The sequence below is a fragment of the Mustelus asterias genome, chromosome 12, assembly GCF_964213995.1.
Source record: "Mustelus asterias chromosome 12, sMusAst1.hap1.1, whole genome shotgun sequence".
Classification (NCBI taxonomy): Eukaryota; Metazoa; Chordata; class Chondrichthyes; order Carcharhiniformes; family Triakidae; genus Mustelus; species Mustelus asterias.
Genome location: NC_135812.1, coordinates 75,922,562 through 75,941,168, shown reverse-complemented (window position 1 = coordinate 75,941,168; position 18,607 = coordinate 75,922,562). Strand labels below are relative to the sequence as shown.

The following is an 18,607-nucleotide window of genomic DNA, read 5'->3' as shown; positions in this document are numbered from 1 at the left end:
TGGAGTCATCGACCTTCTTCTGTTACATCAAAGGACAAGATAAGGCTATGAGTGATGAGACAAAGAGTTCTAGGAGGTCAGCAAGTTATGACATGATTAATGACATTGCTTATGATTCTATTACTAATCGAATTCCTGAATATGCTCTGGTCACGCAAACTGATAATGATTATGTATAAATACTGAACTGATTCTTTGTGTAATGGCGGACTTGAGGAAGAATTAGCAAGTTGTACCAACTGCTCTCTCAACTCGGGTTTCAGCCAAAACTGCATGCAGTCTTTCGTAAATAAAGCCTAGTTATTTTGTCGGAACGAGCTTTGTCGAGTCTTTCTATCACAGTCAAGAAGCAGAAAAGTTTCCACTTCAACATTATCATCTTATAAACCTCTATTAAGTCGTCTTTCATCCTCCTCCGCTCTAAAGAGAAAAGCCCTAGCTCCCTCAACCTTTCCTCATAAGACCTACTCTCCAAACCAGGCAGCATCCTGGTAAATCTCGTCTGCACTCTCTCCAATGCTTCCACATCCTTCTTATAGTGAGGTGACCAGGACTGCACACAATATTCCAAATGTGGTCTCACCAACATCCTGTACAATTGCAGCATAACCCCACGGCTCTTAAAATCAAACCCCCTATTATAGATGTGCAGGTTAGGTGGATTAGCCATGCTAAATTGCCCCTGAGTGTCAGGGGGATTAGCAGGGTAAATACTTGGAGTTATGGAGATAGGGATGGATGGGATAGTTGTCGGTGCAGGCTTAATGCGATGAACGGCCTCCTTCTGCACTGTAGAAATTCTATGAAAAGGAATAATTTCAAATTGTTATGGTATCTTATCAAACAGGCCGTCTATCTGAAAGTGGGGAGGAAATATTTGGAAATGCATGAAAAACCCGATTAGTGTTTCCTGATTGAGAGTAGCACTGTCCTTGATTTGCAATGGTAAAAAAAGCCCCGTTAAATCTGTTTTGGGAGCATGAGACTGGGTGAAGTTACGCTGAAATGCTTGTAAATATCCAGCCAAGGCTAAATCTGGAGACATATTTTACAGCTCCTGTGTTTGTTTGGCAAGCCCTACCTAGGACTTAGCAACATAGCAACAGAAATACCCCGTTTAGGCCTTTGAGTCTATTCTGCCAATTTAATTGGATCATGGCTGACCTCTATCTTAACCTCATTAACCTGCCTTGGTTTTATATCCCTTAATACCCTCGTCTAGCAAAAATAATTGGAATTTTCAAATATTTGGCCTCAGCTGCTTTTTGAGGGAGTGTTCCAGATTTCCACCTTATGTGTGAAGAAATATATCCTGACATCCTGAATGGCCTCGTTCTAAATTTGAGGTTGTGGTCCTTTGTTGGGGACTCTTCCACCAGAGGAAGAGGTTCACTGTCCTATCAAATTCTTAGAAGCAGATCGAGCTAAACAATTTGTGTTATGAAGCCAGAGGTCAGTTGAAGCTACTTAATTATTAGATCTCATATTCAGCCACAAAATAATCACGTTTGAGCCTTAATTCTATATGTTTTGAAATTCATAGAAAATGTATTCCTTTTAAGAAAAGGGATTTGGGTGGCAAGTGTAACAGGGCTGGAAGATTTATGCAATATTCTGGTTTCACGAATAGACATTGTTCTCTGCATACAGGAATGCTGTTGTCATGGTAGCACAGAGATAAAATGCTTTTATAATGAACTGAATTAGAATGATTTAGGAATGTTAGAGGATCTGTCTGGTCATTTAAATTAGACAGTTACATGGTCACATATTAAAATATGACAAAGTGTGAATAGGGAACCAAATAATGCTACGTATAATTACACCATAATTGTCTAATTTGATCCATTTAATTTAGGCCCACGCTTACTGCCTCTGTTAATAAAGGCAACTGTTAATGTAAGTATAAATTGGTAAGACAAAATTTTATTTGTCAGTGTAAAATCTCCATTCTCACCATTAAACATATTAATCTATTAATTGTAATTGGTCATTTTAACTGTCTGCAATATCTTAATGTTAATTAACAACTATTCAAATATATGCTGCGGTAAACTGCACTTGGCCTATACTTTCTAAAATCATATTATGATTTTTTAGTAAATCAAGGGCATGATTACCATGCAAGGGTGGCTCTATCGACATTATCTATACACATGTTACCTTTCTCCTGTTTCTTTCATGCTTCATTCATAGTGTGTTTGTAGCAATGGCATTTCCTGTTCTTCATTGGTCTTAACACTGTTTGGTCACAGCTGGGATCCATATCTGGAAAATACTCAGGTGTTTAATGCATAGATTTGTTTGACATAACTTACATATGCATATTCAACAGGTAAGAAATGTCAATGGTTTGGCAGTTTCACAGATATGGCTCCTGCTGCCAATATAACTTGCCTTGTATGATAAATCTTCTGAGACAGATTTGTATGAGTGCCTCAGAGCTGTAAGTGAAGTATTGGAACATTGTGATCAAATACATAACCTCTGAGATGTAATAGGGCAGCTTGTGCAGAGTAAACAATCTTTTCCAAGCGGTACTAAACTATCCATTTTCTTTAAGTCTTTTATTCCTCTATAGATACTTATGAATAAAAGCATGGGACACAAAGTTAATCTATCGTTTGATTAAAACAAATCCTAATTTAATAATGCTGTATGAGTTACGGCATTGATTTTTTTATTTGGTCACTAGATGTCAGTGGTGCCATGTACAAATGGATTACTAAGGGTATTAGAAATTGTAATCCTACTTCTCACGAGTCAAGTGTTTTATGGTGTGTCCTTTTCAACAGTTGCTTGGAGTGCAGTGTAAATCCTAATGTATTGGTCACACCTCTGGTTTACAGTTGCCACTCTGGTAGTAACATCAATTTATGGGAATGCAAACATTAACTGCAAGTGATGCAATTTCAGATGTCATACTCTGCCCTTTTCCAGATGCTTCCCTTACTGGCTTTACCCCTGACCCCCACCCCTTGCCCTCCCAACAAACCCCCATTAATCCAGAAATCCGCAGCCTGATTTCTCCCACACCTCTACTATGCTTCACACTCTTGAGCTGCCAGCTGACCCTCAAATCTTGACCTCATTGTCAAATCTCTCCACTGTCTTAACTTGTTCTGATGTGGAGATGCCGGCATTGGACTGGAGTGGGCACAGTAAGAAGTCTCACAACACCAGGTTAAAGTCCAACAGGTGAGCTTTCAGAGCACTGCTCCTTCATCAGGTGAGTGAAGTCCGAAAGCTCGTGATACCAAGTTAACTTGTTCTGGTAACACCCCCTAGCCTGCATCTTCCGACTCCACTGCCAAAGAGGGTACAATCGCTCAGTTGTCCTATCTTTGCCTTTCGGCATTCTCTTCCAGGATTATATTGCCTTCTCACCTTTCCTTTCCTCCAAAACTTCTTCAGCATCTACTTCTTCCACCAACCTTTCCCATCCACTGTTTCTGTCTTGCTTGGTGTCCTACTCCTCCTCCCACTCCACTTTAAAGTGTTTATTGAGATATTTAACTACAGAATAGGCATAAAATTAAATGCGAGTTGTTGCTGTAGCATGCAGAGCTGATAATAGTTACACAAATATTGTCAACCTACCGGCAGTAAGAGGGGGAAAATATAAATGTACCTTATGTTGTTTGGGGGGAAAAAAATGAGATGTGGAGTGAGTCACCTCTGTATGCAGTATGAGATTAAACGTTTGATTGACACAACACATATGCTAGCATACAACACGGTGCCAAAGTGGGAAGAAGCGCTCAGCACACAGCACAACATTCACAAGACAGAAAAGATAGATATTAACAGAAAGCGGACCTAGGAATAGATTTTCAGAAAAAGCGGTTGACTTGGGGACCCCTGAAACCTTTTCAAGGGGATTGTTCAATTGAAAGATTATAGAGATTTAAACAGTACAAATAATTACATATCTACTGCGGGTGGAATGGCCATAAAGGAGTGAAAGGCCTTTTCTTACTCTGAATATTCTCATACTATATTTGACATTGCACTTTGCATGAACCCAGGTATCTGCCAGGCAAGGATAAATATTATAATAGTAAAAGACTGCAGATGCTGGAAAACGGAAATGAAAACAGAAAATGCTAGAAAATCTCAGCTGGTCTGGCAGCACCTGGGGAGAGAAAACAGAGTTAAAGTTTCATCCATATGAGGCATACAGATTTGAAGATTAAATATGAATTTAGTATAGATAAATAGATACCTACTTTAGATTAAAATAAACCTACAATAGATTAATATAAACCTACTGTAAAGATATATAAACCTTCTATAGCTGAATATAAGCCGACTATAGCTTAATATGTTAATATAAACCTACTATAGATGAATATAAATCTCCTATAGATGAATATAGACCCACAATAGATTAATATAAATCTCCTATAGATTAATATAAACCTACAATAAGGAAATATAAACCTACGAGAAAATAATACGAACCGTCTATATGTGAATATAAACCTACTATAGATGTTTATAAATCTCCTACAGATGAATGTAGACCCACTATAGATAATATAAACCCACTGTAAAGACATATAAACCTACTATAGATGAATATAATCTCACTACAGGTAAATACAAACTTACAATAGATTCTATAAGGGAGCACCATTATCCGAGAACTCGTTTTGTAAATTTAGCAAATTAAGATCAAATTAAATCATTATGGTGAGAAAGTTCTATTATAATTCTGGAAAATAAGGTGTAACGCGCAATTTTATTTTTCCACTTTGCACATTTATAGTAAAGGCTGTTCCATAAAATATTTTTTATTGGACCGAGCGGAAGATTTGGTGCCGAGAAACAAAAGGAGCCCCCGGAGGCGACAGTTGCGATTGAAGCCAGCAGATGTCTCTGGAAAACTCTCTTCCCCATCAACCTGCTCAGTCTCGCATCTGAATGAACCGAGCAAAACATCAGAAGCACAACGCTCGCGTCCTAAATGCCGCTGCTCTCTCCAGCTAATGTTACTCCAGTGTTAAACACCTCCAAATAATGAGTGTTGTGTAACATCAGTGACCAAAGGAGCTGGGGATAAAGGGAAAAGTACCTGTGTCTTCCTGTTGAATTTAAATATCATGGAGAACGAAAAGGCATGCGCAAAACATTATGGATCTCTTGAATCAACAACGTGGAATGCAGATAATGTAAAAGGTAAAATAAAATGTCAGATCCTAACACGGTGTTTCCTTTATTAACCTTTCTTCCACAGAGAATGAAAAGAAACATTGATCAGTGAAAGCCTGTGTTAAAACCGTGTCTTATCCATCTCACTGTCTGGTATATAACTGCTTCGTTTGCTTTCCTCACAAAGTTAAAATGATCTTGCTGAGTTGCCTTGCACTCGCCATTGCCACGTATCAATGGATTTTATTTGATTTGCTTTTTGTAGATGGATGTCTTGAAATACCTTGAATGGTCTCCTGGCTGGGGACACGAGCTTTACAAGCTGCTGGTATGTTTGTGTTTGGGGAATTGTCGGGAATGCTTACAAGCTGCGTCAGTTTAAAAAAATAAATCACTTCAAATACAAAAAGTTTGCTCTTTTTACAATCTAGTCTCCTTTTTTTCTGATGTTTGACATGACATTCCCTCCCCCTCCCTTTACTATAAAGACTGCAAGTTAAAATGTGTGCGAGGATGAAAAGCGATACAGATGGTGGCAACCCATTCAAAACTCACATCTACACAGGTCCCTGGATGTTATAGGGCAGAGGGACAGACATTACAAACCTGCTGTATTAAGAGTTGGCTCTTTAAACTCAGCCCAAAATAACTGCCTGTGTCATCAAAATCTCGAATAGGATAAACACAATTAATTTCATCATAGGCTCAATGGTAATGTTTGGATCAAACTTGTCCATCATCATTCTCTATTCAACAATGTGAAATTTTACATAGAGGTATACAGAATACAAAATGTGCACACCACCAGCCCTAGAGGAGAGGCAAAAGCAAATTACTGCAGATGCTGGAATCTGATACCAAAAGAGAAAATGCTGGAAAATCTCAACAGGTCTGGCAGCATCTGTAAGGAGAGAAAAGAGCTAACGTTTCGAGTCCAGATGACCCTTTGTCAAAGCTGAGATTTGTTTTCATTGTGACATGAATCTGCTCAGTGTTTCCTGGTTTGGGACCCACCGAACAGCTCTGCTGCTAAGTTGGCAACCTCACTTACAGATGACTGTTAGGATCTGCTCTTTGAAGGGTGAAACAGAGTACTGAAGATTTACAACTGCATGTTCCGGAAACTAAGCTAAAGGCAAAATACTGCAGATGCTGGATTCTGCAGTATGGGGTATCTGCAGAGCGGGTCTGATGAAGGGTCATCCAGACTCAAAACGTTGGCTCTATTCTCTCTCCACAGATGCTGTCAGACCTACTGAGATTTTCCAGCATCATCTTTGTGTGCCGGAAACTAATGTTGGAATTCTTGACATTGGTTTTCTTTAAGATCAGTTTGTGCTTCTTGTCACAGCAGTTTCATTATTTACCTCAATGAGCAGAGAAAATACAATTAATTTAAAACTAACTTGATCAAATAAGTTATAACGTATTTAATACATGGTATGAAATAGTCCACCAAGTAAATCTATTATATCATTAACTCTCTAACAGAAATACAGCCAAAATGCTTTTGAATGCAGAAAAATAGTTTTAGAAAATTGTTCTGGAATGCTCTTGATTGACTTTTGTTACTACCTATTTCTGCTCTCATCTGCACTCGAAACGTCAGCTCTTTTCTCTCCTTACAGATGCTGTCAGACCTGCTGAGACTTTCCAGTATGCACTTTGATAGGAAGAATAGAGGCGTAGACTATTTTCTAAATGGGGAAAGGCTTCAGAAATCTGAAGCAGAAAGGGACTTGGGAGTCCTGGTTCAGGACTCAAGGTTAACATGCAGGATCAGTTGGCAGTTAGGAGACAAATTCAATGTTAGCATTCATTTCTAACATTGTTATATTCTAGATGCTAGAATGCAAGAGCAGGGATGTACTGCTGAAGTTTATAAGGTTCTAGTCAAACCCCATTTGGAATATTGTGACCAGTTTTGGGCTCTATACCTAAGGAAGGATGTGCTGGCCTTGGAGGGTGTCCAGAGGAGGTTCACAAGAATGATCTCAGGAATGAAGGTTTTGTCATATGAGGAGCGGTTGCGGAGTCTGGGTCTATACTTGGAGTGTAGAAGGATGAAGGGGGATCTAATTGAAACTTACAGAATACTGAGAGGCCTAGATAGAGTGAACATGAAGAGGATGTCTCCACTAGTGGGAAAGACTAGAACTCGAGGGCACAACCTCAGAGTGAAGGGACTCTGCTTTAAAACTGAGATGAGGAGGAATTTCTTCAGCCAGAGAGTGGTGAATCTGTGGAACTCTTTGCCACAGAGGGCTGTGGAGGCCAGGTCATTGAGTGTCTTTAAGACAGAGATAAATAGGTTCTTGATTAATAAGGGGATCAAGGGTTACAGGGAGAAAGCAGGAGAATGGGGATGAGAATATCAACCATGATTGAATGGCGGAGTAGACTTGATGGGTCAAATGCCTAATTCTGCTCCGATATTTTATGGTCTTATGGTGTGAAGATGAGCTCACTAAAAGGAATTCTGATGATTGGTTCTGGAAACTGAGGAAATTGCTTTTGATGATTGTGTTAATTTTTCTCCTTTGTCTAATTTCTTTGTTACCTCCTCAAAGAATTCTAACAGATTTGTTAGATGTCTAACAAAGCTGTACTGACTCAGCCCTATTTTACCATGCATTTCCAAGAACTCTGCAATTTCATCCTTAATAATGGACTCCAAGATCTTACCCACAACCAAGGTCAGGCTAACTGGCCTATAATTTCCCATCTTCTGCCTCCCTTCCTTCTTAATAGGGGAGGCCTTTTTCCGGTCATCAGGGACCTTCCCTAACTCCAGTGATTCCTGAAAGATCACCGCCAATGCCTTCACAATCTCCTCAGCTATCTTCTTCAGAATCCTGGGTTGTAGTCCATTCGGTCTGGGTGATTTAACCACCTTCAAACCTTTCAGCTTCCCTAGCACCTTCTCCTTAATGGTGGCCACTACATTTACCTCTGCCCCCTGACTCTCTTGAAGTTCTGACATGTTACTGGTGTCTTCCACCGTGAAGACTGATACAAAGTACCCATTCCGTTTCTCAATTGTAGCACCGTTATATCTGATTCCACACAGATTACATTTGAAGTTGTTTTTGTACTGCTTATGGCTTTCTTGCTATGGGACCAGAAGATTGCATTATAGCCTGGATTTTGTAATCAGTGATGAAGTGACCATGCTCACTGCTGTCTATAAAGATCTAGTGAACTCTGGCATGAATTTCACCTTTGCCAATGTTAATTTATTTCTGGTGCCAAATGTTGGCGATATCTGAAGTCCAGCAGCAGTGATATTGTTAAGCAACAAATCATGTTGCAGTATTCCTACAAACAGCAAACCAGGAAGTAACAAGCACCTTTTATCATTCACTCTTTTATTTTATAGAAAATTATGACTTAGTACACAATTTAGAAGCCCAGTTGCACTTCATTCAACAAGGCATAACTTTTTTCAAGGGTGTTACCAGTGAAACTAATAGCATAAAAAATGAATGTTTCCATCAAGTTAAGTGATTTCTAAAATTTCCAGTGGCCAGGACTTTAACAGCACACCGTGTAGCAGAGTGCAGAATCACTGACAACAATTTCTGTCTTTAATTTGCTGGAACTTGCTGTCACACTTTCACTGGATACTGGTGAACGCTGACAGTTTTGCCATCATTACGACTGCCAAATTTGGGACAATATGATGAAATAATGCCTTAATGTGCAAACCCATTGCACCACACACTGGAAGCATTCTATTTTATGTCTAATTGGTCATTGAGTAAGCAACCTGACATTAACTTACTCATTAGCTCATTGATACTGATAACTGGGAGGCAGTTGCTGATGCCTGTGACTTCCGAAGGCTGTCTGTTTGGGATGGTAGTGGAAGAGGCAAGCAGAAATAAAAAAGATCAACTGGATGACAGGAGGGCCCAGAGAAAAGGGGCCAGCGAATTGTGGACCTTCTCAGCCCGCTGTCTTCCTCTGCAGCCAATGCAGCAGAGACTGCCATGCCAGAGTGAGCCTCCTGAGCCACACCAGGTGATGCTTAATGTACAGTTGACCACCACGGTGCGAACCATCACTTTATGGGACAGAAGGCTGCTGCAATGAGTAAAGGCAGATTCTAATTCACAAACTTATCAGAAGTAAAGTTGAGTAAAGTCTGTATACTCAAAATGAAATCAACTTTCACAGGAGCTGTTATTTTTCAAATGCAACTTTTATATTTGATTTGATTTATTATTGTCACATGTATTAGTACACAGCGAAAAGTATTGTTTCTTGCATGCTCATAGAGAAAGAAACGAGAGAATACAAAATGTAGTTTTTCAGTCATAGCTAGGGTGTAGAGAAAAATCAACCTAATGCAAGGTAAGTCCATTCAAAAGTCTGACGGCAGCAGGGAAGAAGCTGTTCTTGAGTCGGTTGGTACGTGACCTCAGACTTTTATATCTTTTTCCCGACGAAAGAAGGTGGAAGAGAGAATGTCCGGGGTCCTTAATTATGCTGGCTGTTTTGCCGAGGCAGCGGGAAGTGTAGACAGAGTCAATGGATGGGAGGCTGGTTTGCGTGATGGATTGGGCTACATTCACGACTTTTTGTAGTTCCTTGTGGTCTTGGGCAGAGCAGAAGTCATATCAAGCTGTGATATAACCAGAAAGAATTCTTTCTATGGTGCATCTGTAAAGGTTAGTGAAAGTCGTAACTGACATGCCAAATTTCCTTAGTCTTCTGAGAAAGTAGAGGCGTTGGTGGGCTTCCTTAACTATCGTGTCGGCATGGGGGGGACCAAGACAGGTTGTTGGTGATCTGGACATCAATAAGCTGCTTATATTTATTGTAAGTTTTCTAAAGCATACACAAATGGTAGCTATACCATTGTGCTTAACCTCTGACCTTTACTGAAACAATGGTCATTGGATCTCACCATAGGATAGATAGCTATATTATATTAGTGACCGATGCCACTAAATATTAAAATCAATCCTTCTTTGCAGCAATGTGTCGTCTAAACACTCTGACTGTCTTTGTGGTATGTCTTTTTGTGCCCCACCACCATCTGAGTTAGCTATGAATTAGGTTCTCCAATAAAAATACTGCATTGAAAAGGAAAAGTATTTTAAACAACTGAAGGAATAAGAATTAATTTTTAAAAAAGTGAATATTTACTAAGTGAGCTTTGACCAGCTTGTTAAAATTGAGAGTGTGGTGGTATTCCATTTTGCTATGCAAATCCATCATTCCAAAGACCAACAGAATGTAACCTTTTATCTGCATGTAGTGAGTAGCACCTGATCTCAGTGGGAGTTAATCTTGCCACTTGACCTTCAAACACCAACTGAGTTGTTCAACTTGCTGAAAGAAAATCACAAGTCACCTAGCATTTCACAACGTGGTGGGTATGGAGCAGAATGACTTGATTTTGCAAATTATTTCGGGAGAAAAAAATACAGCATAATTCCTGATACTGTAAAAAGACACTTTCACATCGGCCACTGGAACATCCACTCATTAAATTTTGTTTGTTCTCAGAGTGTGGGTGGCATTGGCAAGGCTTCATTTATTGCCAGTCCCTTGTTGCCCGACAAGGTGATGGTGGACTTTCTTAAGAAAGAGTTGTTTTTACAACTTCTTTGAAGACACTAATGAACCAGACAGTTTTTATGACAATTTGGCAGCTTTAATTATCATTGATTTATAATGCTAGTCCATAGGGTATTGGGTATTTGGTAAGATTTGAGCTTTCAACATCTGGATAGATGTTATTTATTACATAAGCTGAAATCCTCATTTCCTTTGTTGGCTCTAGACTTGAGTATTCCTCCGCACTCCTGGCTGCTCGCTCACATTCTACTCTCTGTAAACCTGATGTCAGCCAAAACCCTGCTGCTCTCATCTTGACTTGCATCAGGTCCCATTCCCCTATCACCCAGTGCTCGCTGACCTGGTTCCTGATCAGACAACACCTTGAATTTAAAATTCTCATCCTTGTTTTCAAATCTCTCCATTTGCCTGTCTCTGTAATCTCGTCCGACCTCACAACCCTCTGATGTATCTGTGATCCTCTAACTCTAGCCTCTTGAGCCTCCCCAATTATAATTGCTTCAGTTGCCGAGGCTGCAATCTCTGGAATTTTCTTCCTTACACCCCTTTGCTTCTGTACCTCGCTTTATTCCTTAAAGACACTTTTAAAACCTATCTCTCTGATCAAGCTTTTGGTCATCAGACTTTATATTTCCTAAGGTGTCTCGGTGTCATACTTCACTTTACAATGCTGCTGGAAGCACCTTGGGAGATATAATTACGGTAAACCTGCTCAATAAATATAAGTTGATGTACACATTACACATCTGCATTTCAAAGGTGCCAGCAGTTTATTTTTGTTGTATACATGGTCATCTGGGGCAATGCTCAAAATTCTTCTGTATCGCCTGTATGGATAGAGTCTAGAGAGAGAGAGGACTGGACCTCTCTCTCTATGCCAAAGCATAGAGCCAATGGAAAAGGAAATGGAGAAAATCCCTAGGGTTAAAAGGATAGTCATTGTATGGATAGAAATTAATTTTATTCATTCATGCAATGTGGGCTTCGCTAACTAGGCCAGCATTTATTGCCAATGCTTAACTGCCCTAGAGAAGGTAGTGGTTAGCCAACTTCTTGAACCGCCGCTTCCATGTGGTATATGTACACCCACAGTGCTGTTCGGGAGGGTGTTCCAGGATTTTGACCCAGAAATAGTGAAGGAATGGTGATATATTTCCAAGTCCATATGGTGAGTGGCTTGGAGGGAAACTTGCAGGTGCTGGTGTTCCTATGTGTCTGCTGCCCTTGTCCTTCTAGATGGTATTGTTCATGGATTTGGAAAATGTTATCTGAGAAGACTTGGTGAGTTGCTGTGGTGCACCTTACAGATGGTACACACTATCACTGTGCATTGGTGGTAGAGGGAGTGAATGTTGGTGGATGGGATGCTAATCAAGGGGGCTGTTTTGTTGAGGATGGTTTCAAGTTTCTTGAGTGTTGTTGGAGCCACTCTCATCCAGGCAAGTGGAGAGTATTCCATCACACTCCTGAGTTGTGCCTTGTAGATGGTGGACAGGCTTTGGGGAGTCATGAGGTGAGTTGCTTGCGACAGGATTCCTAGCCTCTGACCTTCTCCCGTAGCCACAATATTTATATAGCTAGTCCAGTTCAGTTTCTGGCCATTGGTAACCCCAGGATGTTGATAGTGGGGATTTCAGTGATGGTAATACCATTGAATGTCAAAGGCCAATGGTTAGATTCTCGCTTGTTGGAGGTGGTCATTGCCTGGCAGTTTTGTGGTACAAATATAACTTGAGGCTTGCCAGCCCAAGCCTGGATATTGTCCAGGTCTGGTTGCATTTTGAAAGGGACTGCTTCAATATCACAAGAGTCATGAATGGTGCTGAACATTGTGCGATCACCAGCGAACATCCCCACTTCTGACCTTATGTTGGAAGGAAGGTCATTGATGAAAAAATGAAGATGGTTGGGCCTAGAACAATACCCTGAGGAACTCCTGCAATGATGTGCTGGAACTGAGATGATTTACCTCCAACAACTACAACCATCTTCCAGGTATGACTCCTCCAACCAGTGGAGAGTTTCCCCCGGACTCCCATTGTCTTCAGTTTTGCTAGGCTCATCGATGCCAAACTTGGTCAAATGTTGCCTTGATGTCAAGGGCAGTCACTCTCACGTCGCCTCCGAGTGCAGCTCTTTTATGCATGTTTGAACCAAGGCTGTAATGAAGTCAGGAGCTGAGGGATCCTGACAGAATCCAACCTGCGTATCAGTGAGCAGGCTATTGCTGAGCAGGTGCTGCTTGATAGCACTGCTGATGACTCCTTCCATCACTTTGCTGATGATCGAGAGTAGACTGATGGGGCAGTAATTGAGTGGGTTGGATTTGTCCTCTTTTTGTGTACAGGACATATCCACACAATTTTCCACATTGCTGGGCAGGTGTCGGTGTTGCAGCTGTACTGGAACAGCTTGACTCACGGCACAGCAAGTTCTGGAGCACCAGTCTTTATTGCCGGAATATTATCAGGGTCCATAGCTATTGCAGTATTCAGTGCCTTCAGCCATTTCTTGATATCATGTGGAGTGAATCAAATTGTCTGAAGACTGATATCTGATGTTGGGGACCTCTGGTGTGTACAAATATCTTGATAGAGTAAATACAAATAAATTATTTCCAGTGGCAGAATGGATGGTCAGCAGAGCACGCTGATCTAAATGAAATGGCAAAAGTGAGCAGTGACTGCATCAGTGACTTCTGATCTGGAATGCACTGTCTGAAAGAGTTGCTTCGTGCACTGAGTCATATGTTGTGCACTCCAGGCATTTACCTCCAAATAATTAGGTGAACAACCACTGCCAGAATTTGTACTTTGATGCTGGTATGTCAGGTTTTTGAGGGCGGTGCAATATGTCGGGTGTGTGAGAGTGGGTGCAGTATGTCGGGGTGGGAGAGCGAGCGGGTGGCATGTGTCAGGGGTGGGTGCAGTGCGTCGGGCGTGTGAGTGGGTGCAGTGTGTCGGAGGATGGGTGCAGTGCGTTGGGCGTGTGAGTGGGTGCAGTGTGTTGGGGGATGGGTGCAGTGCGTTGGGCGTGTGAGTGGGTGCAGTGTGTCGGAGGATGGGTGCAGTGCGTTGGGCGTGTGAGTGGGTGCAGTGTGTTGGGGGATGGGTGCAGTGTGTCGGGCGTGAGTGGGTGCAGTGTGTCGGAGGATGGGTGCAGTGCGTTGGGCGTGTGAGTGGGTGCAGTGTGTTGGGGGATGGGTGCAGTGTGTCGGGCGTGAGTGGGTGCAGTGTGTCGGGGGATGGGTGCAGTGCGTCAGGCGTGTGAGTGGGTGCAGTGCGTCGGGGGTGGGTGTGAGTGGGCGCAGTGTGTCAGGGCGGGGTGTAGTGTGTCGGGTGTGAGAGTGGATGCAGACTATTTTCCCTTTATTTCGAGTTCACAGGAAACACCTTAAGGCATTACATCCTAGTTTTCAGTTTTAAATTGACACCTGTAGCTCAATAATCCAGGTTACAACACATTAACCTCTTCATCTCAAAATATGAAATATTTTTAAGACAGCATGCTCTTGCAATAGAAAATTATTCACTGATATTTACTTCAAGAAAATTAATGGCTCAAAATTTGCTAAATAAAAATTGAAGGATTAAAAATGTGCCGTTTTAGAAGACATTTTTAAAAGTCATTTTATTTTTTTACCATTAATTTTCTCTTTTCTCCAACCCCCATCCTTTCACTTGCCGTCTACCCATTCTCTCAACCTCCCCCTCCCGTTCCCTATCAGTAATGGACATTCTTTTTCCAGCATTTTAGTTTAATTTATAAAACTGTTTTATGCACTGTTTAAAAGCGGCTTTGATTTTTTTTACTTGAAGTTTGCAATTAATACATCACAGAATTCTCTCCAAACAGCTTTCGTTTATTTCTTTCCTTGTGGCTGATGCTGTTGAACTTTGTGAAGACAATCCAAATGCTTCAGATGGACTGTGTACACTTCTCTCTATTATAGAGTCTGCCTAACATGTTAAATCTTACAAGGAGGATAAAAGCTGCAGACAAACTTTCAAAAGTTTATTATCAACAGTCAATATTCTGCTCTAAGGGAAGACAATATGCTGTCCGTAAAAAGCCAAAGCTTAGGGCGAACGGTATAATGGAGAATAGAAACCGTGGACAGGCTAAAAGGGCTTAAATTTCCTGCACTAAATGGTATTTATCTCCCGGTACAAAGGGAAATGGGGAAGATTTTTGTGATAATTTTATTGTTATCATGAGGGTGCTGTTGAACAGATTGCTCTTTGTTTCATTACTGTGGGGTTGCCATGTTTTCCACAATACAATTGTGACTACACTTCAAAAGGACTTCTTTAGCTGCAACATACTTTTGGACGTTCTGTCTTTGTGAAAAGTGCTATATAAGTGCAACTTCTTTTACTTATTTTCTTAAACATAAATGAACTGCACCCCAAAATCAAAGATTCTGATTCCTGATATCTAATTCCTTTATATCCTATCATCACGTTGTGGTGACATAAGAGTAACAGCATGAAAATAATGTAATGCGCTAAGATGTAGCATGCGGGGATATCACTCACGACTTACTGTGTGGCACATAGCTTGAACTTGTCAATTTAATGAAAGAGTGTCTGATCTGCAAGGCATGTTCCAGGAGACTATTGGGAAAGTGGCAATCTGAGTTTGGTGTACCGTTTAAGTGACTGGTCTTATTGTAACACATTCTCAATTAGTTACATCATAAATTAATTAGAATATATCTTTTTAGGACCTTAGCAGCACTTATGTGATTCAATTTAGAGAATTTCTAATTGAAGAATTTGGACTATAAATGGACCTTTCCAAAAGGATACCACTATGCAATAGATGATGAGCTAGATACAGCTAGCACGATCTCTCTTGCCTTTGAATAGAAGTAGCATTCATCAATACACTCCTAGTAGAAACGTAAGTGGAGGAAAAAATAACTTCAGAATGGTGAAGAATAATTAGTACTGTCAAATTGTTTAATAGCTTAGAGGAGTGAATAACATGAACAGTCATTTATATATCACTTTTAAAAGTTAATCACAGCATTCCAGAACTAAATATAAAAAAACCCGCTAACATTTATAGTGTTCAGTTTTTAAAAATATCTGGTCCTCAAGCTACAGAACATTCTTCATCATGAGTACTGTAGGCATTGCTGCTTATGAAGAGAATGACAGTGTAATTTATTTCAGTGTCTTACTGACTCTGCAGGTTAATGTTTATCAAACATTGATTCAGTCAGTCAGCCGTGTTCAGTGTTGAGGAGTTTAACAGTAATGTCAGAACCTGGAATAGCTGTTATTGTCTGTCCAGATGTCAGGGATATTGTTTTGTTGTGATGGTAAATGTAAAAGTGATTTCAAGGCTGAACTACCTTTCTATAAAGAAATTATACCTGGAAATAGTCGAACCAATCAATGTAGGTATTTAGTGTCAACATAGAAATATCAGTAACATGAATTTGAATTTGAATGTAGGCAAATATACTCTGATGATTCAGGGCAGTGAGAATGGATGCTCAGCTGTAGAAGTAGGTATTGAAAGTGTTGAGGAAAAGCTTGGTCAAAGACAGGGATTTTTGGGAGTGTGTTATATAGGATAAGAGTGGTGGAGAAATTGAAGGATTTAGCAAGGGAATTCCAGAGCTTGAGGTTGAGATAGCCAAAGGTACAGCTACCAATGATGGGGAAAAGGGAGAGGGGATTGCAAAGAAGCCAAAGTCTCAAAGAAAGGAGAGTTCAAGTGTTAGTGGGGTGGCAGTTGAGGGTTTGGAGGAGATTGCAGACTTTAAGTTTATTTATTAGTGTCACAAGTAGGCTTACATTAACACTGCAATGTTGTTACTGTGAAAATCCTCTAGTCACCACACTCCGATGCCTGTTCAGGTACACTGAGGGAGAATTTAGCATGGCCAATGCACCTAACCAGTACATCTTTCGGTCTGTGGCAGGAAACTGGAACACCCAGCGGAAACCCACGCAGACACGGGTAGAATGTGCAGACTCCACAAAGACAGTGACCTAAGCTGAGAATCGAACCCAGGTCCCTAACCAAACCATTGTGCCACCATGCTAGTCCTAAGAAGCAAGAGAGATCATGATATCTATATCAAACTCATCATCAATTACATTGTGATAGCCTTTTGCAAAGGTCCAAATTCTTCAATTAGAAATTCTCTAAATTGAATCACATAGGTGCTGCTAAGCTTCTCAAAAGATATGTCCTAATTAATTTGTGATGTAACTAATTGTGAATGTGTGTTACAATAAGACTAGTCACTTAAACAGTACACCAAACTCAGATTGCCACTTTCCTAATAGTCTACTGGAACATGCCTTGCCGATCAGACATGCCTTGATGAAATGGACAAGTTCAAGCTAAGTGCCACACAGTAAGTCGTAAGTGATATCCCCACATGTTACAACATCTTAGCGCCTGACATTGTATCCATGCTGTTAGAATTGTGTCTACAACATGATTATAGGATATAAAGGAATTAGATATCAGGAAACAGAATCTTTTGAGATTGATTTTGGGGTGCAGTTCATCTAAGTTTAAGAAAATAAGTGAAAGAGGCTGCATTTGTGTAGCACATTTCACAAAGACAATGTCTAAAAACATGTTGCAGCTAAAGAAGTCCTTTCGAAGTGTATTGTGGAAAACACGGCAACTTACAGAAATGGGTTGAGGTGAATCTGTAAATTCGGACATCACTCCCACTAGACCTACAAAGCCTTGATGTATACCACAAAAAGGAACAGTCCCAGAACACTCGGATACGTCAATCCTCAATCCTTTATAAATTGTCAAAGTAAATGATTAAAACATTTGTTGGATCATTGAATCATGTATTTGATCTAATGTTAATCCCACAATGTAAAGTTTGACCTCTTTACGATGGTCACGATGGTCATTTAATCATTTTATTGTGACTATTATCCACTGGACAGGTCATTTAGAAGCATGAAGATAATATAAATAATAGGCAACTTGTCATTTTGTGCGGCCATACAGAGTATTTAGCTTTTTGAAAATGTTCCAAGTGTCATCAATATTGGCTAAGTTAACTCTTGACATTTTAGAATTTATAGTTTGAAACACTGGATTGATTTCTTTTGAATTATATCATTTGTGCTTTTCGTTTTAGTGGTGGAATGGTCAGGTGAAATATTTAGAATGATTACACATTTATTATTAAAGGCCATTGATAGGAAAATACATAGAAAACACACAGTTTTCATTCCGCCTAACTTTTTTCCTCCTCCCAGTGAATTAGAAAAGTATTTTCTATCTTGTTTGTGTTATACAATAACTTTTCCTCCAAAATCTGAATTAAAAAGTAACGGTGTGGTTATTTCTAAAAGACACTGTAATTAAAATGTGAAAATCATTCTCTGCTATTGCCTCCATTTCCATTGCAGATACAGATATTGTATCAATGGCTGATTCTACCATAACAGTGGATGACATTGAAGATGAACTTTTTAAAATTGAACGGATAAGAGATATACTGGTTAGAAGGGAATCTGAACTCCGATATATGTAAGTATGAGTTTTTCTTAATCATTAACGGCCCTGATATAAATTGTTCACCACTGGTGCTCTGATAAGCTGTGGAAGGATGCAAGGTTTCCTTCATCTTTGATTGTAACTGTGCCAAGATAATGATGTCTTTTATCCACATTATTTGGAGTAATTTCCTTTCTATCCATGACTTTTTCTGAGCAAAATCTCACAAATACACTGCATAAAACTTTGTACCTGTGGGACTGGTTCTGAGTGGTTCTGTCTTACCAAGCCATGTAGCTGACCTACAAAAAGAAGTTTTGACCCCATCCACTGCCTAAGTATATAAAACAAGTATAAAGTATGCAAA

At 40.1% G+C, this 18,607-nt stretch overlaps 1 protein-coding gene across 1 annotated transcript in view; it reads left to right on the top strand.

The window, feature by feature from the left end:
- Window positions 1–4,967: 4,967 nt before the first annotated feature.
- The window catches only part of LOC144501954 (bMERB domain-containing protein 1-like), a 65,174-nt gene continuing 51,534 nt past the window's right edge, over window positions 4,968–18,607 (top strand). The window contains exons 1-2 of the mRNA XM_078225983.1: window positions 4,968–5,181; window positions 18,153–18,273. Of these exons, the coding sequence (XP_078082109.1) occupies window positions 5,106–5,181; window positions 18,153–18,273 (197 nt within the window). The 5' untranslated portion in view covers window positions 4,968–5,105. The remainder of the gene's footprint in view (window positions 5,182–18,152; window positions 18,274–18,607) is intronic.